This window comes from Camelus dromedarius, chromosome 31, assembly GCF_036321535.1.
Source record: "Camelus dromedarius isolate mCamDro1 chromosome 31, mCamDro1.pat, whole genome shotgun sequence".
In the NCBI taxonomy this organism is placed as follows: domain Eukaryota; kingdom Metazoa; phylum Chordata; class Mammalia; order Artiodactyla; family Camelidae; genus Camelus; species Camelus dromedarius.
In genome coordinates, this window is record NC_087466.1 from 8,585,660 (window position 1) to 8,611,127 (window position 25,468).

At 51.2% G+C, this 25,468-nt stretch overlaps 1 protein-coding gene across 3 annotated transcripts in view; it reads right to left on the reverse strand.

Annotated features, from left to right (window-relative positions):
- The window catches only part of KIAA1671 (KIAA1671 ortholog), a 115,393-nt gene that overhangs the window by 18,734 nt on the left and 71,191 nt on the right, over window positions 1–25,468 (reverse strand). For all 3 annotated transcript variants that reach the window (XM_010992334.3, XM_064481121.1, XM_064481120.1), the window contains one exon: window positions 708–826. In XM_010992334.3, coding sequence (XP_010990636.3) covers window positions 708–826 — 119 coding nt within the window. The remainder of the gene's footprint in view (window positions 1–707; window positions 827–25,468) is intronic.

The following is a 25,468-nucleotide window of genomic DNA, read 5'->3' on the forward strand; positions in this document are numbered from 1 at the left end:
AATTTACCCAGGACCCCATGGCCAGTTAGGGTGGGGCTGGAATTCAGACCTGCCTGTCTCCTGATCCAGGTGACTCTCAGTAATCTTCAGGTACCGAGTCATAATTTCCCTCCCAGTCAGGGGCTGGGACCTGAGGGGCCCCACAAGCTACTAATTGGGGTGATATTAAATCAGACATGGCTTATAAAGCAACATGTATCGTATGCTCCTGTATCTGTAAACACACACTATATACAGAAGTCAGTCTAGAAAAACTTACAACAAAAAACATTAATGAAAGTTGTATCTGTGTGCTGGGGTTAGAGGTGGTTTTTTTTTTCTTTATAATTTTGTTTCATGACAGTAAAGTACATGTAACGTGAATCTGACTGGCACCCTCCCAGAGCCGGGCAGCCATCACCACCCTGTGGTCTAGAACATCTCCATCACCCGAAAAGGAAACCTGGTACCTGTTGAGCAGTAAATCCCCATTCCTCCAGCCCCTGGCAACCATGAATATGCTTTCTCTCTGGATTTGCCTATTCTGGGCATTTCATATATCATTTTTTAAACATTTTTTGGTACTTTGTAAAAATTTCTGTTTTTAAAAAAAGAACGGTTTACTCTTCCAGGTACAGACAAAACAGGTTCACCTCAGTCACACAGAAATCAGGAGGGGGGTGGGCCACACTGACTCCCGCCCGGAGGCCCCGCCCCACACACCCTACCTCTCCCCGCTTTGGTGCTGGTCTGTCCACGTCCCATACTGGCTGTCGGCTTCCTGCACGAGCGTGTCAGTGTCCTTGGCCTCAGGGGTCCGCCTGGAGAAACACTGTTTCAGCTGGTCCTGCAAGGACAAACCAGAGGCTTCCATCAAGGGAAAATGCTCGGAACGTGGTCCCAGCTGACATAAATCACATTGCATCGCCCCCAGCTCAAGCCCACCCCAGCTCTCTACTGCTCTCAGAAGTGGCCCCAAATGTCTGGGCTGGGGGCCTGGGTGACCAGTAATCTGGATTTTCCCAAGACATGCAGGATGAAGGACTGTCAGTAACAAAGCTGGGAATGAATACTGGCATGAAGGGGTCACCCACCCAGCACGCAGCATCCTTCGTGGGTGCCACCCTACCCAGGTGCTGCCCCTGCCAGGCCAGACTTCTCTCTGTCTTCAGCGCTCCCAGGACTTATCAGTCTGGTTGGGGTACTCCCCAACCCGTCCCCTGTCCCCGGCTTCCCCCGTCAGCATCACCCAGCACAGTTTCCACGGGGCACTGAACTTGTGCCCGGGGTCGACCAAGCTGTTTGTGTATTGCCTCGCTGAGCTGCGGTGCCATGGCAATCCCATGAGGTGGGGCTCATTACAATCCCCATTTTACAGATGAGAACGTTGAGGCTTAGAGAGGTGAAGTGACATGCCCTAAATCAAACAGCCAGTAAATGGGGAGGTGGAACTTAAACCCGGGCAGGGGGCTTGGACTGCAAGCCTGGGTCCCTGGTTCTGTCACCACCTGTCAGTTACTGGTCTCTGGGCTCTAGGAGAGGGTCCTGGTATCCATGGCACTGGCCGCAGGGCCCATCCTGGTGCCTGGCAGCAGCAGATCTCCATCAAATGACCAAACCGCTGGCTTCCCCAATTTGTTCACTTGGAAACTAAAAGCCCGTTCCTGGTGACTGACTACTGAACCGGCCACTGCTTGGGCCCCTGCGTTATTGACTGGGGAGCAGCTGGAGTGCTCAAGGCAGAACCCAAACTCCCACCCTTTGGGTGGCCATTGGCACAAGAGCAATTAAATGGCTTTCACTTCTGAGCTTTGAAGGATGTTCCCAGCCACCATCTCTTGAAGACTTGGGGCCAGTGGATAAGGAATGTGGAGGGAATGGGGGGGATGGGGGCGGGGGTGAGAGCAACTTTGCCCCAATTCCAGAAAAACCAATAGGATTATCCACTTGAGTATCCGTTTGAGGTCAGGAGGATATTCTGCTGGAATATGCTTCAAGTGTGCATCTCCTGCTCAAAAACCTTCGATGGCTCCCTATGGTCCTCCTGCTAAGATCCAACACCCCTACAATTGAGCCCCAAATTTCCTGTCCAGTCCCATCTCCCACCCCTGCCCCCAATGGGTCCTCCATCCCACCCGCCCCAAACTACCAACCACATCCCAAGCAGTCCTCACAATTTCAGCCTCTGGCTTTGCTTGTGCTGTCCCCCCTTCCTCTCTATCCTTCCCCACCGAAGCCACAGCAACAGCCCACAGACAGTGGTCTCGCCTTCCCCTCGACTCCTCCTGCCCACTCTGGACTCGTTGTTCCAGGTAAAGTTGATGAATACGTTATTTACACAACAGACATTTACTGAGCACCGACTATGTGCCAGGCACTGGGGAACCGGGGGTGCAGGTCACAACAAAGACAAAGCCCCTGAGATTCTGTGACTCGGTGGAGGCACCCTTTAAGACCGGCCGCTCCATCATCTTTGCTCTTCAGCCAGAGCCTGCCTGGCACCCAGCAGGTGCTTAGTGGAGGCGGGCTGACTGTCCCTTCCTCCCAGGTAGTGGGGGCGCCCCCCTTCGCAGCTTCAATGGAATCATCCTTAATGGAGCAAGCGTATGTGGTCCCGTGGAATGCACGCACCTCGGGGAGAAAGCTTTGCTGTGTGACCTCAGGGCTTTTGTCTCCCTCTCTGAGGCACGTGGCAAGGATTCAGTGAGGAAATGATAGTACCCCAAGGGCATGTTTGCAGTGAGAGGACCCATGTGACAGCTCCCAGGGCCTGGCATTCAGAAAACACCCAATAAATGCTCACCCCCTTCCCCATTCTCTTTCTCTCATCTTTTGGGGACAGTTGCATACCCCATGAGGTCCAGGAGGATGCTGTGGGTGAGGTGTGTGCAAGGACCTCCAAGTATCAGAATAAACCCCTCAGTCACCTTGGGTAAACGGCCACACTCACACGCCCTAATTTCACTGTCTGTAGATTTCTTTTCTTGTTCTCGTTACCTTAATCACACATGCACATTGTAAAATGTTTAGAAATTACAGAAAAACACAAATAACATTTTCAAATCACCCATCATCCAGTGACCATATTCTGGCATAATCCTGCCCAGAATTTCCTCTGGGTCAAGTCATCCAGACCATCATTGTTAATGGTTGAAGACTATTCCACTGCCTGGACGCAGCACTGTTCGTTTAACCAGTCCCAAGTGTCGGGGCATTTAGGCTGCTGATGATTATTCACCGTTTAAAAAAAAATTTTTTTTCCTTTTATTTTGAAGGGGGGGAGGTATTAATTAATTAATTAATTCATTCATTTATTTAACGGAGGTACCGGGGATTGAACCCAGGACCTCATGCATGCTAAGCATGTGCTCTACCACTGAGCTATCCCCTCCCTCCTTTGCTCACTGCTACAATCAACAATATGATGAGCATCCTTGGGGCTAGAGTGACACATCTCTGCTTGTTCCCCACAAGAGAGCTCCCTTGGCAGAGAATCACATGGTTGAGGGGTAGCGTGTGTTAAAGGCTTTGGCTCCCGATGAGGGAGTGAGCCTTGGGACAGTCGCGTAAACTGCAAGCACACGGTAGTACGTGGGGCTGGCTGTTGGCATACTTTAGAGATGAAGTCAGTCCCCAGCTGGGGAACCTTGGATGTTCTCACCTTGAAAGGTCGCCTAACATGCTCAGATGCCCGCCACCCTTAAGAGAATCGCCCCCTGAGACCCAGGAATGGAAGTGGTCCTCTGAGCTTGCTCCCAGCTGCTTACTGTTTTCAAAGATGTCACAGAATCAGTCACTCCCTAACTCAGTCCCCCACTTGGGTCAGAGCTGAGGGCCAGAGGTCAGGGCCTGGGGGTTGCTTCCAGTGGCCTTGACGTCCTTGTCCCCAGCCGCGAGCTGGGTGCTGAGCCTGTGGCCTGGGTGCTGAGCTCAGCAGGAGGCAGAGGGGTGACTGCTCAGGGACAGCTTACAGCCCAGGGTGTGGAGGCGGAGGGTTGCTGTCTCTGCCCTGCCCCAGCTGGGTGGCCTGGCCAAGGGACCCCACCCACTCAGGTCTCAGTTTCCTCAATGGAAAAAACAAGGCTTGTTTTGAGGCTTCAAGGAGACAATCCCTCGAAAGCATTCAGCTTGGAGCCTCGCACGTCACAGGTGCTCAGGAGACAGGAGCCGATGTGATCAGAGCCACGTGCACGGCCCTCCCCAGAATCGGGCAGGAGAAGGACCCCAGGCAAAGTGTGATTCTTCTTGGGTACTCAGAACCCTCAAGAGACAGGGCTCTCTCAGGGCTGAGTGATGGAGGAAGGGATCTGCAGGTGGGGCCTCTGGAAATCAGAACGGCAAGTTCTGTAGGATGCTGAGTGCAGAATCAGGGCGGGAGGCGGGGGAAGGCTTCCTGACCTCCTTTGGACGGCTCTGGGTGGCAGGGGGTGGGTAGACAGACGGTGCTCGGCAAAAACACACTGGCTTCCATGCATTCCCAGTCGTGGGCCCTCCTGCAGAGGTTTAAAGATTCATGCTCAGGGATCTGGAATCCCTGGTGGCTTCTCCATCCACCGCCTACAGCCAGACTCGGGGTGTGGAGGGCAGCATTCTTCTAAAGACTTTCTGAAAGTCAGGTTTTTAAATTATCTATAAGGCAAGGTGTTCTTCCAATTTAGTGTCGCCTGGCAGGCTGCTATAAAAGCCCTCGCTGTCTGCAGGCCAGTAGGTGTCTGCAAGGTAGTCTGAAAACACACGAAGGACTAAAGAGAAGAGCTGTCTGAGGAACACTCGTCCAAGTTAGTCCCCCATCGGGTCACACGCTGGTTCTTGACATGCACCCTCGATGGAGATCAACCACCCACAGTCCAAATTTCAGTTGTCAGTTGTCTCATGAAGTCATCACATCTTAAACATGTAGCTCTCCAAGGACCCTTGAGTCCATTCAGTTGAACTTTTAAAGATGATAAACTTTTTCAGATGATAAGCTGTGGCTCAGGGACAGGGACTGCTCACAGTGAGTGAGAGGCAGAGCTGGGGGGGCTGGAGCCCAGCTTTCTGGGCCCCTACCTCAGGGCTCCTTCAGCTTCCCCCCACATTTTCCAGGATGCTTCAAGAGACTCAGATGAGGAGTGGGGAAGGTATAGTTCAAGTGGTAGAGCACATGCTTAGCACACACAAGGTCCTGGGTTCAATCCCCAGTACCTCTGTTAAAAAAATAATTAAATAAATAAACCTAATTGCACCCCCTCAAAAATTTTTTTTAAGAAATTAAAAAAAAGAGACTCAGATGACGAAATGCATATTAAAATGCTCTTTAAAAGCCTCGAGATCTTGGCAGGTTTAAAAACCGCTTGCTGGGACTAGCTCACCAAGCCCCAAGCTTGTGATGGGTGGAAATTCCAGGCTGTCGTCTTGCAGGTAAACACGACTGCCTCACGCCAGGACCTACGATGGACAGCTCTGTGACACCCAGGCTGGGGAGACCAGGCTAACAGATGCCTCCGAGGGATGTGCTTAAACAAGCTGCAACACATGGTCCTGAAATTTAAAATGTGCATAACCTTAACTCAGCAATTTCAGTTCCAGAAATTTATCTCAAGAAAATCCTTGGACACGCTCACCAAGATCTGCAAACATGCACACTTCCCCTCCAGGAGAGCAAATACTGCAAAATATTAGAAATATCATTGCAAAATAATAGAAATGACCAATAAGACAGGGACTGGTGAAACACAAGATGGTCTATCCACACGATGGAAAATAAACACAGCCCAGGAAAATGATGTTCGGAAGGATCATTCACTGTCGCAGAAAGATGTCTGCCCTATATGAGCAAACATTAAAAAAGAAAAAGAAAAAAAAAACAACGTAACAGCATGTGTGCTAACAATGCCAGCTTTGTAAAAGCAAATACGTAAGCGCACGTTGAGAATAAGCAAAGGAAATCTCCGGACGCTTCCACAGCAGAACGGTTACCAGCGGCAATGGCCTGTGATGAGCAAACAGGCTGTCTTTCTATTACTGATGACGATTTTTACTTAGTTTCCAACACTTGCGATTTTCTATCCCCATATCATCCGATGATACAATTAAATAAGAGTAATTAAATCATACCCCCAACACTGTCGTGCGGTCCACATCGTGAACTAAAGAACAGATCAGAAGGGGACCCTTTGTTTGCTTCGTGGGCCATGGGGTCTCTGTCCCAACTATCCAGCCTTTGCCACTGTCACCACGGGAGCAGCGCAGACAATGCTGTGTCCCAGTAAACGCATGACTGTGTTCCAATAAAACTTTATTGACAAAACAGGTGGCGGGCTGGACTTGGCCCATGAGGGGTTGGCGGATCCCTTTAGACGGTCAGCGGCATGAAAATGGGGACTATTTTACCCACGGCTGCCCCCCATGCCAGGCTTATAGTACTTGTTGAATACATATTTTTTTGGAGGAATATGTTTCTGAAAATAACTTTTTCTGCAGTCAGTAGGTGTGAGCTCCTTAACCAGAAAAGGCCATGTTGTCGGGGGGGGGGCGGGGAAAAGAGAAAAGCTTAACGCCTGCGAGTATTCTGGGGTGTCTGACACATCCGCCCAGGAAGGAGGCCTGAGTCAGGACGGCGCTGGGTGGCCCACAGCTGACGGGGCAATTCCGAGCAATCCAAGCCATGCGCCCCCTCCCCCCTGCAACTGGACACCCTCAGCTGTGCAGGGAGCTCCGTGGACACTTGCTGTGTCCCAGTGCCCCTGGGGCCTGGTGGCACCTCCCCGCCTGTGCCCGGGTCAGACTTACACCGCAGCTGAGCAACAACATCGGGGCTACCATGATTGTAAGCGCTGATGATCATTATGACCGTTCACTCTGCCATCTTAATGCTCTCAGTGACTTAGCGGTCAGGGATGGCAGGTCTCAGTGGCCCTCCGCTGCTTGACTGCTCACTCTGCCTGCTGGCTAGTGTCTGGAGTTCTCCACGCCGGCCAGTGTGAGCCGCCTGCTGTTTCCTGGGGAGGAGGGTTTGGTTCGTTCCCCGTTAAACGAGTGCCCATTTGGAGTGTTCACACCCCTGCTGGGTTCGCCCACCTGACAGATGATGAAATGAGGCTGTTCAAGTCTTGAATAAAATCCATTTTCATAAACACTCCATGGAGAAGCTAGCAGTGCCGAGGGATTCTCAACATAAAGCACAAGTTTTTAGGTTGCAGATGGGAAATTAATCTACCCCGAGGCTCTGACAAGTTGGAGGTGGGACTGGCTCTGAGATGGGGCAGACCAGCTCTGCCTTTTGCTAGCTGGGAGTGAATCTCTCCAAAACCTCACTTTTCCCATCTGTAAAATGGGGGTGAGGAGGGTGCTTGGGGCATTGGGGGGATTGATTCTGTAAGATGTCTGGTGAGAGCTGCACACACCTGGCACGTGGTAAGTGTGGAATAGATTCCATTTGACCTGATGGCAATGATGTCTGCTGGCTTAGTTCCCAGAACACATTATTTAAACAAACACTCTAACAATGTGCTACCGGGCCCTTAGGAGGCCTGACAGCCCTATCATTCAGCTGAGAGCAAAGGGGCTTCCTTAACCAGACCCCTTGGGACCTCCCTCAACCAGGACATGAGCTGGCTGCTCCCCCTCGACCACCGAGTGGCCTGCCTGGCAGACCTGCCACCCTCGAGGGCCAAACCAGGCATAATGATAGCTCTGGCTGAGACGTGCCATCCCCAAGGGGCAAGTGTGTCACCCAAAGTGACGGGAACACACGCGGGCAGCTGGTCCTCAGGAGGCCTGTCTGGTTCTGGGCGGGAGTGCCCCGCAGGGCTCCGGGAAGGGCCGCCGCCTCTGAGTCTATAAACAGAAAGGACAGCTGGGCAGGGGGCTCAGGCTCCAGAAGCCCAGCGGCCACCCTGGGGCCTGCGCTCTGGATGTCAGAGGTGGGCAAGGAGGCAGTAAGAATGGTGACAACTGGGAACATGTGAGGAGCACCAACCGTGCATCTGGCATCACATCAAACTCCTTACGTGCACTGTCAAGGTTAATTCCTAGAGGAGTTGCTTTTAATACGCCCATTTCACAGATGAATAGGAACAACAATAAGAGACACGGATGCGGCCCTACTGCTTGCCAAGCTGCCGCGATTAGCCCTATCCCACAGCCTAAGAGGCAGGTGCTGTTATTAGCCCCACTTTTCAGATGAGAAGACCAAAGCACAGAGAAGTGAAGCAAGCTGCCCGAGGCCTCAGGATTGACTGAAGGAGCCCAAGTCAAACGCAGGCAGCTCCGAGTCTACGGCCAGTTACGCCCCAGTCCACCAGCCCCTGCTGTCCTCCCAACCCAGGAGATGCCCCTCGGGGAGACCCTGGTACAGTTGGTCAGCCGCTGGCCAGTGCTGGCCCCAGGCCTGTTTGGAATGTGTCCTTAAAACGCAGCTCAGAAATGCAAATCCAGACTACAATGAGGTATCACCTCACACTGGTCGGAATGGCCATCATTGAAAAGCCATAATCGGTAAATGCTGGAGAGGGCATGGAGAAAAGGGAACCCTCCTGCCCTGTTGGTGGGAATGCAATTTGGTGCAGCGACTATGAAGAACAATATGGAGATTCCTCCAAAAACTAAAAATAGAGTTACCATGTGATCCAGCAATCCCACTCCAGGGCATCTACCCGGAGAAAACTCTAATTCGAAAAGACACATGCACCCCAATGTTCACAGTGGCACTATTTACAATAGCCAAGACATGGAAGCAACCTAAATGTTCATCAACAGATGACTGGATAAAGAAGTTGTGGTATATTTATACAACGGAATACTACTCAGACATAAAAAAGAACAAAACAATGCCATTTGCAGCCATGTGGATGGACCTGGAGATTGCCATACTAAGTGAAGTAAGTCAGACAAAGACAAATATCGTATGATATCAGTTATATATGGAATCTAAAAAAATGACAGAAATGAACCTATTTACAAACAGATTCATAGATACAGAAAACAAACTTATGGTTACCAAAGGGGGAGGGGGAGGAGGGATAAATTAGGCGTTTGGAATTAGCAAATACAAACTACTATATATAAAATAGAGGAACAACAAGGTTCTACTTTACAGCACAGGAAACTATATTCAATAGCTTGTAATAACCTATAATGAAAAAGAATATGTATATGTTTGTATAACTGAATCACTATGCTGTACATCAGAAACTAACACAACACTTTAAATCAATTATATTTCAATAAAACACACACACATACAGCTCAGGCATTGGTTCCTCCAAGAAGCCTCCCCAGGTGGCCTCCACCTGCAGCGGGCCTGGGTCTCTCCTTGGGGCCCCTGAGAGCCCCCTGTGCTCAGCCTACCCTACAACTTGTCCTGGGCTGTGCTGACTGTCTGCTGGACGGTCTCCTCCAGACTGTGAGCTCCCCGAGGGCAGGCCCGGGGGTCTGCTCACCCTCAAACCCCAGCGCCAAGGTAAGAGACGGCCACAGTGGTCAGGGGAGCCACTGCTCATGGACAGATATATGAATGAAGGAATCGGTGAATGAATGACCCGCAGAGGATCCCGGCCCCCTCTCTCGTGCTGATGAACCATATAACTCTCTACTCAAAGTCTCTCGATATATCCCAGGACTGTCTATGTTCCTATGTGCCCTTAAATTTTAATTTTCGTTACTTTTTAAAAACAGATCTTTTTTCTGCAACACCATGTTTGGAGTGCTGACAAACCAGGAAAGTGGACTGGTGACTGTGATTTTTTTTTTTTTTAAGGTGCAAGATAGGAGAGAGTACTCAAGGAAGGGAAGACAATCCCCTTAAATAACCAGGAAACTTTGTGTGTGTGTTGGGAGGAGGGGCATAGAACTTTCTAGAAGTCCTGAGGTCCTGTCACATGGGAACAGACAATTTCAATTTTCCTTTTCAGTCTGAAGTTCTATTGAGACAAGGCCTACAGTTCCAAAGGTGAGATGAGCCAAGGGGAAAGGGAATTTGGGGTTTTTAAATGTATTTTTATATTTTAAAATTAGGGAACAACTGTGACACGGAATACTGTTTAATTATTGAAAGGAAGGAGGCAATTGTACACGTACTGATACGCAATGACTTTTAAGACACATTGTCAAGTGAATAAGGAAAGGCTGAAAAAAAACAGGAGCGGGCTGCCATTGTGGGAGGAGAAAACGCACACGTAAATATTTGAAAATGCACAGAATGTGTGAGAAGGACACAGGAAAGCTGTAATAACACTTGTGTCTGGGAGGGGAACTGAGTGACAGGTAAGGGTGGGGAAAAGGGGGACATGTTTTTTCAATTCTACCTCTTTTTGTATTCTGTAACATTCGCGGTTAGTAATTTTTTAAAAATACACGTTGAAAATGTACAATCTATATAAATACACCCCTCTTTGATGTCTCCTAGCATCTCCTCTTCATAGACTCTGCTCCCACCCACCCTGACTTGGCTCCTCTTGGAGGGATTCTTAAAACATTCTCAGCCAAATTGGACTATTTAAAAAAAAATTTTTTTTTGAAACATCACACGTCAAAGCATCTCTCCCATGTTTATTTCAGGCGAGGGCTCAACTTGTCAGGCGGCAGAATTGCAGTCCTGACGAGTAAGTGTGAACCCAGTGAGAAGGCAGGGAACCGGTGTGTGTCTCCACGGTCTTCGGACCCCAGATCCTCCAGCATCCCTCCTGACACTTCCTCAGGACCCCAGAGGGGCCGGGATCTCCCCCTGGCAGGGTACAGCCACCGTTGCCACCATGGTCGGTGGCAGTGAGCCCACTGCTATGTCCTAACACTGCTCCACCCCACCTGCTTCGGGCGATTCACCCGGCAGAGACACGCACGCATGCGCGCACACACACACATGCGCGCACACATATGCAAATACATCCACAAGCAGATGTACACCCAAAACACACAAATACACACGCACATACACAGACAAATAAACACATACATGATATATACTCAAATACACAGCCACAAAAGACACATATACACTCAAATGCAAACAAAGACACAAATCACATACAGACACATATACGCAAATGCACACACACACACACATATACACAAAACACAGACAATACACATTATACAATAAATACTGATAACATAAAAACACACACAAATAACACACACACACACACCCCCAGGATGTTCACAGCAGTAGCACCAGTTTTGGTTGAGAGCGAACACAACCCAGCTGCCTTCCCATGAAGGCGTCTGTACACAGGTTTATCCCTGCAAGGGAATCTCGCATTGCCAGTAACAACCATGAAGTCGAGGGGTGGGTGGTACAGCTCAGGGGGAGAGCGGGTGCTCAGCATGCGCAAGGTCCTGGGTTCAATCCCCAATACCTCTATTAAAAAAAAAAAAATCTCCATTAAAAAAAGTAGAATTTTAAGTGTTGATATGGAAAGATGTCCAAGTGTTTTAGGTAAGTTTACTAAGAGCAAGGGGTGGACAACGCCTTGGTCCTTGCGGGCCCCTTGATTAACAGTTTCCTATCCCTGGTCTGGTACCCAAATCCCTCCGGGGCCCCAGACAGAGGGAGAGGAGAGTGGGCACAGAGGATCGGGGTGACAGAGGGCTTCGTGGAGGACATGTGACATGGCCCAGGCCTTGAAAAGTTTGTCAGATTGGACAGGTCGAGGGGAACAGAGAAGGCAATGCAGGTGTGGGGAAAGGTGGAGGCTGCTATGTGGTGGACCAGACGGCCCCCGTCCCATCCACCTGGGGAGCAGCCCTGCAAGGGAGGCAGAGGACCCACCATGAGGATGAGGGGCTGGTGTGCAGAGATGGCACCGGGCATGAATGGGGCGCCTCCTCCCCTGGAGTGGGGTCTGGGTGGGGGCGGGGCCGAGCCTGGGACCTCTCTGCCACCCATGGGCATGGAGGCTCCCTTGTTGATGGGCACACAGCCCCAGCACAGGAGGAAAACCAGTTGGACCGACATTCCATCGCCCGGGACAGAGTCCAGGGCTCTGTTCCCTCTGATGCCCAGCCCAGCCTGTGGTTTTGTTCAAAGACCCTGCCCAGGGTCCAGGGCGTGCCTGTTCTAACTCACAGCTACATCCACCCCGCCTCCCAGTCCAGCCCCCGCGAAGCCAGAGACCGTGGAAAATGCCCGGGGGGACGGTGTGTGTCTCTGTGGCCAACTCTTAGCAGCCCCTGAGTCGGGCGGGACTGCCTGAGGTAGTGTCCCGTCCGCGCATCACATGACTCACTGGGTCACAGGTTGAGGACGACCCTCGGAAGCCTGCGGAGTGAGCCAGGCCCCACGCCAGGCTCCAAGCCAGCTGACCGGCTGGCTGCAAAGAATGGTGCGCTGGCCGAGCCCAGAAGACGTGTTCAGACAGACACCGCACCTTGGTCAAAGCCCACGAACAAAATTACAGGCCCATTTGGAAGGAGCTGGCACCCATGTAAGCCTTCCAGCAAGCTTTCCTGGCCCTTGGCATCCTTGGGGCCAGGCCTCACTTAGTGGGACTTGGAAGGCAAACCTAGGGATTTTGAAAGACTCCCAAACGTGTATTTCTCAACGTGGAGACAGCATGGAGGAACGGGACCCGGGGTGCCTGGCACCTGGGCACTCTGGATCATCCTGGGTGAGTGAGGCCAGGGGCTGAGAAACACACTTTACTGTGTCACCCCCCCAGAGGGTCTTCCCACCGACCTGTGAAGTGGGCTTTCGTGTCACAGCTCCATTGGCCCTGACTTCTAACTCCGGGGCCGATGCATTCCAAACTCATGACAGTTCAGATTTTAGGAAGGCAACAAGTGGGCACACTGCATTTGGGAGGAACCCCCTGTGGGGTCAGAGCACACTAGCTTGACACGCTTCGGGGGGCAGGGCTGTCCTGCGCGCTGGAGGGACGTTTAGCAGCATTCCTATTCTGCACCCACCGATGTCAGCAGCAACCTCCTCCCCACAGCTGTGACAACCCAAACTATCTCCAGACACTGCCAAATGTCCCTGGTGGGGCAAAGTTACCCCGGGTTGAGAATTACTGGTCTAGGTCATACATTCTCTATAGGCGTGATTCTGTCCCCAAGGTAGTGAAAACTGGTTCTTGCAGGGGGAGGGAACTTATTTTTGATATAAAGCACAGGTGTGCATACAGTACACGTACAGAGACACAATACTATGATATTATTAAACTTTCATGGAAAGGCAATTAAGGAAAATATGTTTTAAAAAGCCCTTTGGGGAATGATAATGAAAAAAATACCCCAAAAGGTGAATACACACTGGCGTAGGGCAACACCCCACAAGCAAACGTATTAATATTTCTGCAGCAGAACGTGTGAGCAGTCCCACCATGCGTAAATACTATTAATAACCTGACGTCAGCCCATTGGTACAGACAGTTCTGCTGCAGATGACAGCTTTGCGGATTTCAGGACGGTGGATAAGGGACCGCAAACCTGGTGCTCCATTTTATACAGGAGAGAACGGGGACTCGGGAGAACGAAACAACTTGCATGTGCCTGTGTGTGTGCACGCGCTCAGGCCGAGGTCTAGATGACACCAGACGGATATGATCACTGGTCTGCACCAGCTCTGTGCATCTTCCAAAAGTGATTCTGATTATGCAGGTGTGTAAAGATGAGTGTCCAGCGATGTTTACTGCAGCATTATTTAAAAGACAATGCCAAGAGATGGGAAACAACCCAGGGGTCCAAAAATCAGGCTGGGCCTGACTAGATAAAGTGAGCGTGACCCGAGACATGGGATAGAGTGTAACTACTGAAAAGGAGGCTGCAGGTGCACATTCACGCCATGAGAAGTTAGTCGTAGAAGAGAAAAGTGAAAGAAAGGTGGGCACAGAAGCATTCCTGTAGCAGAATTCCATTTTATTGATCTATCTGCAAAAATAGGCGTGTATATGTATTGCACAGATTTTTTGCATGTATATATCAAATATATGCAAATATATGCAAAATAAATTATTTTATATATGCATATATTATTATACACATATATTTTGCTACACATGTCTATATATATTTTAGATATATGGCACATGAATATATTTATATATGCATGTGTGTGTACTATACATTCATACATATATATTTTGCATATATATGCAAAAAAACTTGTGGGATATAGACATGGAATAAGGAATATAACTAGGGGTGGTATGTTGAGTACTTTCTTTTCTCCTCTCTTGTCTATGACCTTATTTCTCTATAGTGAGCATGTTTTGTTTGTGTAGTTTTTTTTAAAATAGGAGAAGGACCCAGAACACACCCAGGCAGGCCAGCAGTGGGGGCGTCTGGCCCAGGGGTGGGGGGCAGGATGCTGTTCAGCCCCTTTTCACGTGCTCCCCTTGCAGTGAGAGCTGGGGCTGGGGCTCTCACGGACACAGACTTGCCCCAGCCCAGGTGTTTAACTGCAGCCGGGCAGGGTCTTGCTCCCCAGCCTTGGCGACACATACGAGGAAGCCGAGGACAGAGGAGCAGGCGGATTAGGCCCTAGAGAAGGGGGTGGGGGGACAGCCCAGGCCTCCCTGAGAACGTCCACCATCCAGTCCTGCTGGGCCTGCCCTGGATCCCTACCTGCCTCCTCCACTCAGTGCAGCGAAGGGACCAGCGCTCAGTCAGACCTCGGGTCCCTGGCCATGCCTCTTATGAGCTGTGTGACCTCATGAGTCACTTTCTTAGGGCCTCAGTTTCCCCCTCTGTCAAATAGGGGTCATCACTGGGGTTGCATCACTGCGTCAGGGGCTCTGCTGCTGGAACAGAGTAGCTCCCCTCTTGGGTCCGTTGGTGTTGCTCCCATCCGGCCCCTCCTCTACAACGCCACCACCCAGTGAGGGGGGAGGTGGAAGAAAAACCACGCCCATCACACGAGCCACTGGAAAGGGGGCTGGGGTTGCCTAGAGCTTGCCTAGGACAACAGCACTTACCCAGCACCTACTGTATGCCAGCTCTCTGCTAAGAATGCCTAGATGCCTCACACATCTGCCCAGGGGCAACTTAAAATCAAGTCAGGGAAGTGGATGTGTAAGTGGATCATTTCAACAGGGAGCAGGAAGGGCAATGGACTGGACTGGATGCAGCCAGAGGAAGGGCACAGGGAAGATCAGGAAGGCTTCCTGGAGGCAGTGACTCTTGTGTTGAATCTTTCATGAGGAGTTGGGAGTTAGCCAGGGGAAGGAGAGCAGCGGTTAAGGCAAAGGAATAGGGGTGTGAAGTGACAAGGAGACTTCAAGGAGCCCAGTATTTATTTCTCAGGTATTAAGTCAGAAGTGAGCGGTGCGAGGCAAGGGTGGGGCCAGGCAGGGCCTTGAGTATTTGACTAAGGAATTTTTATCCTGAGAGTGCCATGGAAAGTTGCTGGAGGGCTTTAATTTGGGGAGGGACAATTTACAATACCAAGGGGAAGAGGACACCCCGGCTGCTGTGTGCAGGATGGACTGGAGGGGGCAAGAGAGGAACCTGGGGGACCAATGGGGAAGATGCTGGTTACCACTGCCCAGGCGTTATAACTTGCTTCCTCCCTGATACCTCTCTGCACCTCCAGGGGATTCCAGAAGGAGTGAAGAAGTGAAGGGTTGGCGCCTCGCCCCTGAGGGGCTGGGGTGTTAGCTACAGACCATGCAGGTCACATGGATTCAGGGAAGAGAGATGTCAGGTAGACAGGTCCCTTGGGGCAGACGGACCGAGGCTCCAGTCCTGGTTCTCAGGCTCTTAGAAGCTGCGTGGCCCTGGGTAAGTTGCTTCGCCTCTCTGAGCTTCAGTGACAGCAAAGATGCCCTCCAATGTCCAGCAGTGATGCCAGCACTGCATAGGCTAATGTTCCACAGGAAGTGCTGAGCGCTGCGCCTGACATGTGGTAGGTACCCAGGAAATGACCGTAATTGCTATGACGCTTTAAGTCAGAATCACCTCTGGCTCTGAAACCAGCAGGAGACACAGAGCCAAAGACAATGACACAAGAAGCTTTTAGGAATTAGGTGTTATCGGAATTGTTGGTTTAGATCAGTGTGGGGCCACCACCCCATCAACACTCCCTTAGAGGAGCTGGCGGAATTTACAGGAAGTGTAAGAATTCTTGCAGCAACGACTATCCTCGGTTTCCGGGAAATACGGCCTTAGCTATAACTGTTATTCTCTGGAGGGTACAGCGGAGCAATTACGGGAGTGAAATGCAACTGAGATGCAGGACAATATAGAGAATCCCGGGCAGGGAAGAAACTTCAGCTATGCCCACCCACCATTCCTACCTTCTGGAAGCTCCTGGGCTGACATCCTTCCCGGCTGGATAAAATCCAAGCTCCTTGGCTGGGCACCTGCAGCCCCCAGGACACCTCCCAGGCGCGTCACTGGCCTCTCATCCTTGCCGGGATCCTGCTTCAGGGAGACTGGACTGTATGTGGTTCTGCCACAAGCAATGCTGTTCTGCCTGGAACTCCCGTCCCTGCCTGGTTTGCTGGAAAACTCCTACTCTACCATCAGAACCCAATTCGCCACAGCACAGGGGAGCAAGCAGTCCTAACTCATAAATCTAGAGCATTTAGGATGCTGGTTGGCAGGGGTCTGTGTCAGCTCTGACTATCCTACCACGAGACTAGTGCCTCTGAGGGCCAGGGCCATATTGGGTTTACCTCCCTCTTTCCAGGGCCAAACTCAGGGGACCCAGCCCAATACAGGTGCTCAGTGAATGTCTGAGGAAGTAGGGAGGGATGGAGGGAAGGAAGAAAGAGACAAGTGGGAGCGAGAGAAGGCGAGGAGGAGGGAAGGCCCAAGTCCCAGACTGTGGATAACATGAAGAAGGTAGCGAGGTACTAAATTACTAGAAACCAAGTTCCAATGTCCGCATCTATAAAAATGGGGACAATAGAACCCACCTCTCCTGGCAGTTAAAGATTACACACAGCAGTAAGTGCAGAGGCCGGGCACACGGGAAGCCCTTCCTCCCTCCGCTCATTCACACGAGCACCTACTATGCACAGACACCGAACAGCAGGTGAGCCCCCGCCCCGAGGAAGCCGACATTCTAGTGGGGGAAACAGACAGAACACAGAGCGGAGTGGATTACAGACTAGGCTGCGAAGTGATCAGTGTTGTGGAGGAAAAGAAAGCAGGGCAGGGGCTGAGGAGCACGGAAGGGACGTGGTGGGGGAGCTGCAGCATTAAACAGGCCATCAGGGGAGGTGTCTCTTTTGAGACGTTTGAGCAAAGACCTGGAGGAGGTGAGGGCGGCAGCCAGGTGGACATCCAGGAGGAGGCACGGTCCAGTGCAAAGGGCCGGAGGCAGGCTGTTGTTATAAACGCTGTTGTCACTGCAGACAGTGTTTTCTGGTACCTGGTGTGCTGATTCAGGAGTCTAGGCTGAAGCGCCCCCAACCCTCCCTCCCCGGTTTCCCCAGACCTTATTCTAAGTCCAGCATTCCCTGTGCCCACTCTTAACCCTGGAGCTTCCCAAATAAGAACACAAGTTAAGCACGACAAGCGTTAGGTGCTTCCCTCATCCCCGGGGGGCAGCAGAGTAGATGACAGTCCACTGCCAGGTCTGGCAGGGCTGCGGTCTGCCTGGCATATCCCAATCCTTGGTTCCCAAACAGACCCCACTGCATTTTATTCTCTTTTATTTTCAAACACTGAGTGGGCACCGACTGTCTACATGGAGACCCATGATTGGGTGCATTCATAAATGTGATCCAAATACAATTCCAATGAAAACCAAACTGGGGAGCTTCCAATATTCTGGGAAGCATGTTATCCATGGTCAGGATCCCATTTTTCAGATGAGGAACCAAGGTCAAAGGGAAGTGACCTTCCCTGGGGACCCACAGGAGTGAAACCTGGGCCGCCTAGCGTCTCCTCGTCCTCCGACATTACCTTCCTCGCTTCCACTTATTCTGAACAGCGTTACAGCCGCCAACGGCGCAAGCGTGGCCCTGGGAACTGCTATTGTTCCCAGATGTTTTCATTATAAGTAACATGTCAGCGATCTGCCGGTGAGCTGGGAGCAAGGCTGGGAAAGGCAGACTGATCCCTTCCCCCGCCCCCCGCCAGAAAGAAGTGCAGGCAAAGGATTTGTTTGAACAACACGTCTCGGAAAGGCTACGTGATGTGGGAGTCCAAGTGTCACAGTGGATCTGAGGTCAGAGGGATCTGGGCTCTGGTCCTGGCTGTGTCACCCACCAGCTGTGTGACCTTGGGCAGCTTGCTTCACCTCTCTGAGCCGATACTTCGTTATGACTACTAGAACTTTCTATCACTATTATCTATACTGTATACTGAATTAGGGTCTACCAAACACTGCTGAGATGGTCCTGCCCAGAAAGGACTTTCTGACCAGTGTAAGGTTGACTTTCGGCACGGATAACCTTCCCAGCGTGTCACTGTTTTTTTTTTGTTTTTTTTTTGTTTTTAAATACACAGTTTATCAAGAGAATCGCACACACACCCTCTCACGCACACCACTGGCAAAAGAGGACCCTGCTCTCCTGCCTGGCTTTTCCACTGAGTGCATCCGAGCTGGCGGGAACCTCATTTAGGGTCCAGGAACTCGAGGCCCGGAGAGGGGAGGTGGCCTGGGCAGGTGGCACGGCTAGTGGAGGCAGTGCTCAAAAGAGATGCTTGGAGGCTGTCTGGAGGAAGCACAGGTCAGGGGGTCGCCAGGACCAGTCCCTCCCAATCCTGCCGGAACAAGTCTGCGGGGTCACGGTCAGGCTGGGCCCCTCTGTGGCCTCGGGGAAATCACAGTCACTGTCACTGCCCCAGGGCAGGTCACTGGAGGACTCTCAACTTTAAAATCCAGTTCTGCAACCTGTGCTGCCAGAGGAAGTGAAAAGAGAGGAGGGTGTGGCCGGGCCCAGGGCCACCTCTAAGTTTCAGCCTCGGTGGCCGCCCTCCACCCCCTCAGGCTTTCAAACACTGCGATGCCCCCTGGCGATCTGATGGGTTTTTAACTCAACCCACCCACACTGGGGAAAAGAGCCAGTGGCATTTTTTCAATTCTTCCTCCAGCTCCCTATTTATAGCGTGTTGACAGGGGAGGGATGGTTTCCAGCAATAATTAGGGAACCCACACTGGGACCCTGGCCTCGGGTGGGCCCTGAGGCTGTCAGGTGGCTCTGGGGACCACTGGGATGCACTCACTGTCCCTAAAGGGGAGGGATTCCCAGCCTCACCTGGACCAAGGTGCTCATGGCCGAGGGAGATGAAAAGCAGGTTAGTTAAGCACTGTGAGAGCACCAGGGCCACAGACCTCCGTTCTCCCTTCTCGTGCAGAAACGTCATCACGTACTATTAGCCACGCAGGAACCCTGGCAAGGTCCGGGCTAACTAACAGTGAACACGGCTTGTACAAGGCTTCCAGGGAAAGGAGGAAGTTCACAGTGGGAACCCTGGGTGTAGACAGGCCTGGATTCCAAGCCCCGCTCTGCCCCTGCCTGGCGGTGGGGCCCTGGATGGGTAAGCCCCTTAGTCTCACTGGGCCTCAGTTTCCTCATCTGTACGATGGGGACAATTATCATACTGCACTCAGCTGCTGTTGACGACCGTACAAATATTTGTTTTCGGTTTGGCAAGAGAGAGCCTCCTCACACGGGTGGCCATGTGACTCAGAAAAGTGTCCCAGCCCAAAGCCCGCGCTCTGTTTTGCCAAACCCTAGAGCTGCTCTGAGTTTGTCCAGTGGCCTGCAGGGCTGTGTAGGGGGAATGTCGTTTGTTGAACTGGGCCCAGTGGAGAGCCGGGGGCCAGGAGTCAGTATCACATTTACCAGAGAGGACACAGCCAGATGTGTGTGCAGACCGCGAGAACGTAACTGGCCCGCTGTGAGTGGGGACTGATCGTCAGGTGGGAGTCAAAGCGGGGAAGGCCAGCTGGGGCAGCCTGGGCTTCGCCCGCCGGGCTTAGAGGGAGCCCAGGTGGACTGAGGGTGACAGACTACCCCGCTGGCCTTGCCCCCAGACACCAGTTCAAAGCCGGACCCACAGACCAAGATGGTAGCGGGGGCCAATTCAGGGGAACACAGCTGTGCATACACAGGGCTGACATGCTCCCCGCGGGGAAGGAACCAGTTTCGAGACTCCGAGCCTTGCTTTTGGCTTAAGAAGGCCCTGGGAAGGGGGTTGGATTCTGCAACTTGTGGACAGGTTTGCACACACAGCTGACTTTTTCCTTCTTGGGTAACTGGATACTGGCGCCATTGCTGCGTGTGAAATGTTCTGACAAATTAGAATATCGACCGAGATGGGTTTCCCGTCGCTAGGCAACCAGACTGTGGTTATGGTGCACATCCTGCCTCCCCCGGCCCCCCCGCCCCCCGGGACTTGAGTGTGGAATTACGGGGTACTGCGAATGTTAAAGGTCTGCCCGCAGAAATGCTTGATGGAGAAATTTGCAGCTCATTAATTCTTAATCTTGAAAAAATAACCACAGTTTTTGTGGTGTTTCCCAGCTTAGGTGGCACAGCCGTGTGACTCACTCCATTGCATTTTCCCCTTCATCTGCCCCTGAGGAGGCAAGGACTATCCATGGCCCCATTTAAAGCTGGGGTTGGGGGTGCTGAGGCTTGGAGAGAGAAAGGGGCTTGCCCAAGGTCACACAGCTAGTACATAATGGAGCCAGGGTTCAAATTCCCGTCTCCTGAACTCCAGACCTGGGACGTTGCCAGGCAGACCCATGAACTCATGGTCTAAATCAGAACTGGAACTCCGCTGCAGGAAGATGGAAAATGAAAATCCACTTTAGATAAAACAAATGTGGGCAGACATGCAGATTGGGCCCCTCCTCGCGGAGCAAGGCTGGCGGCTGCAGCCCGCCAGGTCCCCGTCCTCCTGCGGCCATCCCAGGTGAGCCACAGCAAGGGCGCCTCGGCTCCCACTTCTTACTATGTAACTGCCTCTCTGAGCACCGCAGGCGATGAGCATTCCTTTTATAAATATCTTTGGAGCAGCATCCCCAGAATTCCCAGCTGAGAAGAGAAGAATGCAAATGCTCAGGAGACCCCTTAAGACTGTGCCTAGACCCCAGATTAATCCTTCCTCCACTGCTGCTCAGCTTGGGGCTGGTGGGGGGATGGCGTGTAACTGGCTGGGGCTTCTTTCTGCTTAAGCACTGAAGCTGTCTGTCCCTTTCCCTCAAAATGAAGAATGGGCAGGGGTGGAACTCCCAAGCCCCCAGAGAAAGGCCATCTCCCTGAGCTCCCTGGAACCCTCCTGGGGCAGCCTGTAACCAGAGACCACTCTGATCCAGGCATGGAGGCGTCTGGTGCACAGCAGGCACTCGGTAAATGCTGCCCACATGGAGGAACCCAGAACTTAAAGTCCGCTTGGCAATACTTTCGTGGGCTGGAGGGACACAGGCCAGGATAAAGGATTCTGCATTCCCTTGAAGGACTATGGTATTTGAAGGTTATTTTCCACTATGCCAGTTGGCAGTCCACCTCCAGGGTGAACCAAACAGATGAATAAATAAACCGAAATGTCGGAATCAGAAATTGTGCGGTACCAGAGAATGGGTATGTGTTCGACTCGGGGCTCCTTGATAAATCCAAGAAACAAGGACAGAGTTAATCCAAAAGGGTGGCTCAGGTTATAGGGATGGGAAAAAATGAGCCTGTGTAAACTCATTTCTACACATGAACCCATGCAAGACATGGCAACAACCCAAATGTCCATCAGTAGATGACTGGATAAATAAGATGTGGTATGTACAATGCAATACTGCTCAGTCATAAAAAAAGAATGAAATAATTCCATTTGCAGCAACATGGATGGACCTAGAGATTATCTTACTAACTGAAGTCAGACAGAGAAAGACAAATATATAACATCACTTACATGAGGAATCTAAAACAATGAGACAAATGAACTTACTTACAAACAGAAACAGACTCACAGACACAGAAAAGAAACTTACAGTTATCAAAGGGGAAAGGTGGGTGGAGGGAGAGATGAATTACGAGTTTGCGGTTGGTAGATAAAACTATTATATATGAAACAGATAAACAACAAGGTCCTACTGTATAGCATAGGGAACTATATTGAATAACTTGTAATAACCTATAATGAAAAATAATATAAAAAGAATACACATATGTATAACTGAATCACTATGCTGTACACTGGAAATGAACACATTATAAATCAATAAAAAATAAAAATAAAGTGTAAGTTAAAAAAAGAAAGAAACCTATTTTCCTGTTTTGGGCCACCGAAGTGTTGGGGGTTATTTATTGCTGCAGCATAACCTAGCCTATCCTGACAGATACAGAGGCAAACCCCTTTTGAGAAGAGGACAGGAAAAATGACCCACTGTGTACTGAACGGCCACTGCAGGACTGCCATTCATCTGACATATGTAAAAGCAGGAGCTCTTGAGGCAGACAGGCCCGGCCCTGCTGCTTTTTTGGCTGTGTGGCCTTAGTCATTAGTGGCTTAACCTCTCTGGGTCTCCATCTCCTCCACTGTAAATTGTTTACTGGCAGGAAACCTCCCCAACTCTACGCAGATCCTGGCAGGAGGACAAACTCTCCCAGGAAGGGATGAGAAACTTTCATTTTGCTTTGGAAGGAAATCACTTGGTGAGGACACAATGGCTAATAACAGTAATTGAGCAGAAAGAGAAAAAGAGACTAAACAGGGAAAGAGACTATGGCCATCTTGATCCCCCAGCACCTGTCCAATTCACTGATTAATTGGTAATAAGCTTTGAAAATTAGGCAGGTACACAATGGTGCCCTCTCAAGTACCAGAAGAGACTGATCTCAAATGTTCTTGTTTAGCATCTGCTTCTATTAACCTCAATTACTGGCTATTGCCAAATTCCCCCAGACTGAGGGAAGCCAAGATGAACAGTGACCATTCCAGGATTCCACGACACTTTCCTAAAGCCTCTGACCCTTCCAGACAGACCCCACAGGCCTGCCAATGTAGGACACAGAACTCTGGATGCAGGGTGGACTGCTAACGACCATGCCCCCTGCCCCTAGATTAAAAAATTAAAAAAAGTAATAATTCCAAGTTGGAAATGCAAAGCATGACTATAGAAAGGGGCAGAGAGGAGAAAGTCCATAACAACACTCCCTTGCTTGCCCATGGCAGACATCAATAATCAATTACAGAACTGAGCCCCGTCGAGCCCTGAGAATCTCCAACACAGCACTCAGGCAACCACTGCCAATTGTTTAGAATTGGCAGGTAGGCATAGGCAGAGACCTATTCAGTACCCTGCTCTAGGCTCACCAGCTGGTTATCTTTTATCAGAGTTATGGGATTACAGAGCTGAAAGTTGTCTGAGAGATCATGCTAGCTCTGCCTCACGTCTAGGGCACCCAGCCTCTGCTTGCTTTCCTCCAGAGACAGGAGGCTCACTATTTCACATGCTCTAATGTCTGCAGTGGCTGGGTAACCCCGAATATCTATAGCTTTGGAAGTGCATCCCAGTGATGGGATCCGTCTACTCCAGTGCTGGGGGAATGTTTCTCTTTTGTTGTTAAGTAAACACCTTGAGGCCCGAGCAGAACAGAGGGCTTCCTCCATTCTCCCACCGCAGGGCACTCTTTCAAAGGTCTGCCCCAGGCTTTGTCTTGTCCAGGATACACATCCAGGTACCTTTTGCTATAAGCAGAATACGCATGGAATGCTGGCACGTGAAGGAGGCCCAGAAACCAGTGGGACCAACCCCTGGCGATATAAACAGGATAATGGGGGAAACAAGCAGAGGCAGGGGGCGGGCCACGGCAGGGTCCTGCCAGAACCAGGACTCGGCTCCTGGCTTCCTGACTCCTGGTCTTGGGCTGTTTGTACGATGCCAGGCTCCAGATTCACATTATCCCTGCTCTGCTTTGGGGACAGGATCAGAAACGTCACAATCTGACTCAGTGCGGACAAAGGTATGGGCTCAGAATCACCCAGACCTGGGTTTGAAGTTTGGTGTTTACTGGCTGTGAGATCTGGGTAAGTCCCATGAGGTCTCTGAGGCTTGACTTCATGGAAAAAGCAGGGACCATAATGTTAATTGTGTGTGTGTGTGTGTGTAAAAGAGAGACAGACAGACAGACAGACAGGGAAAAGAGAGAAGAGGGAGTATATTAAAAAAGAATGAAATGGCAGATCTATGTGCAAGGCTTGTACCAGCTGACACACGAAGTCCAGAGCAGCTACATATGGAATGTCAGCTCCCCCCGCCCCATCCTCTGAACAGGGCCAGGGCAGTTTTTAACCCAGAGTTCAAGTTGAACTGCAGACTTCATAGCTCTGGGTCAGCATCGTGGTTATGCTCGAGGGCTCAAGTCCGGTGTTGATTCTGTACCCTCCCTGCCATGTGACCCTGAGCAGGCCTTTTCACCTCCCTGGGCCTCAGTTCTCCAAACTGGAAGTGGGACACGGCCGCCCTCCTCGAGGATGTCTGTGAGGATTAAGAGCGTCAAGCACGCGAAGCGCCTGGACCAGTGCCCCGCACAAAGTCAGCACTTGGGGCATGTCACCTGCCCTCAGCGTGGCCGCCGTGCAGCCCTCCCAGTGAGCTGAGAGGCCGGCGCAGGGCCCACGGCGACGGCTGAGAAGCACTGTCACTGCCCGCTTCCGGACCTGCCACCCTCCAGACGGCCACGCGACGGCAGAATCACCTTCTCTGGGTGGCTGCCATTTTAATGACATCTGAAAGGTCACACTTCCCCACTAAGAGGCGTTCATTAGTCACACGTCTGGCTCGGAGTCTCTAGGATTCAAGAGTGGGAAGGAAATTTCAAAAGTGTGAAGGCAGAGGGAGAAACAGCACGCAGAGTCCACGCAACGCAAAACCAGCCCCGAGTGCCCAGGACCCCTCAGATCTTTGAGTCTAAGGGGCGGGGCGGGGCCCGCGGGGACTGTCACAAGCACATCTAATCCCGAGGTGAGGCAACCCTTTGGCAAGGCGATGGACCTCCCCAGGACTGGGCAGTCACGCTCTGAAATGGGATGGCTACGATGATACAACAATTGCTCACATTTACAGCGTTTGCCGTGAGACATTCCGCTAAGTGCTCTGCCTGCATTAGCTCATTTAATCTTCACATTAAATCTGTGTCTCTCTGTGCGTGTGATAAAAAGAATTATTATTATCCCCATCTTACCTAGGAAGATACTGGGATTCAGAGACATTGAAGAGTGTGCCCCAGGACACAGCTGGCAAGGGGCAGACCTGGGATGTAAACTCAGGGCTGTGGGACTCCGAGCGCTGTAACTGCTCTGCAGGAGGTCCTGGCTGGCAGGGCTGCGAAGCACTAGGTGTGGCTCTGCCGGGACCCCCAGCACCCATCCCTGTCTGCGCTCAGGACCCCAGGGTCAACCCGGCTTTACCGGTCACCACCAGACCCCGTCTGGTTTAACGTGCTGGACGGCAGAACCGACAGCATGGCTTCTACTTAGCTCACCTCCTTCCATTCCCAGGGTCTCTGAGGGACGGTTTCATTTCAATAGACTGATAAAGAGCACTAGAAACAAAATGCCAGTGCTTCTGGAAACAACAGAGAAAAGCTCCGGCTGTCAGAGGGCTGTAAAA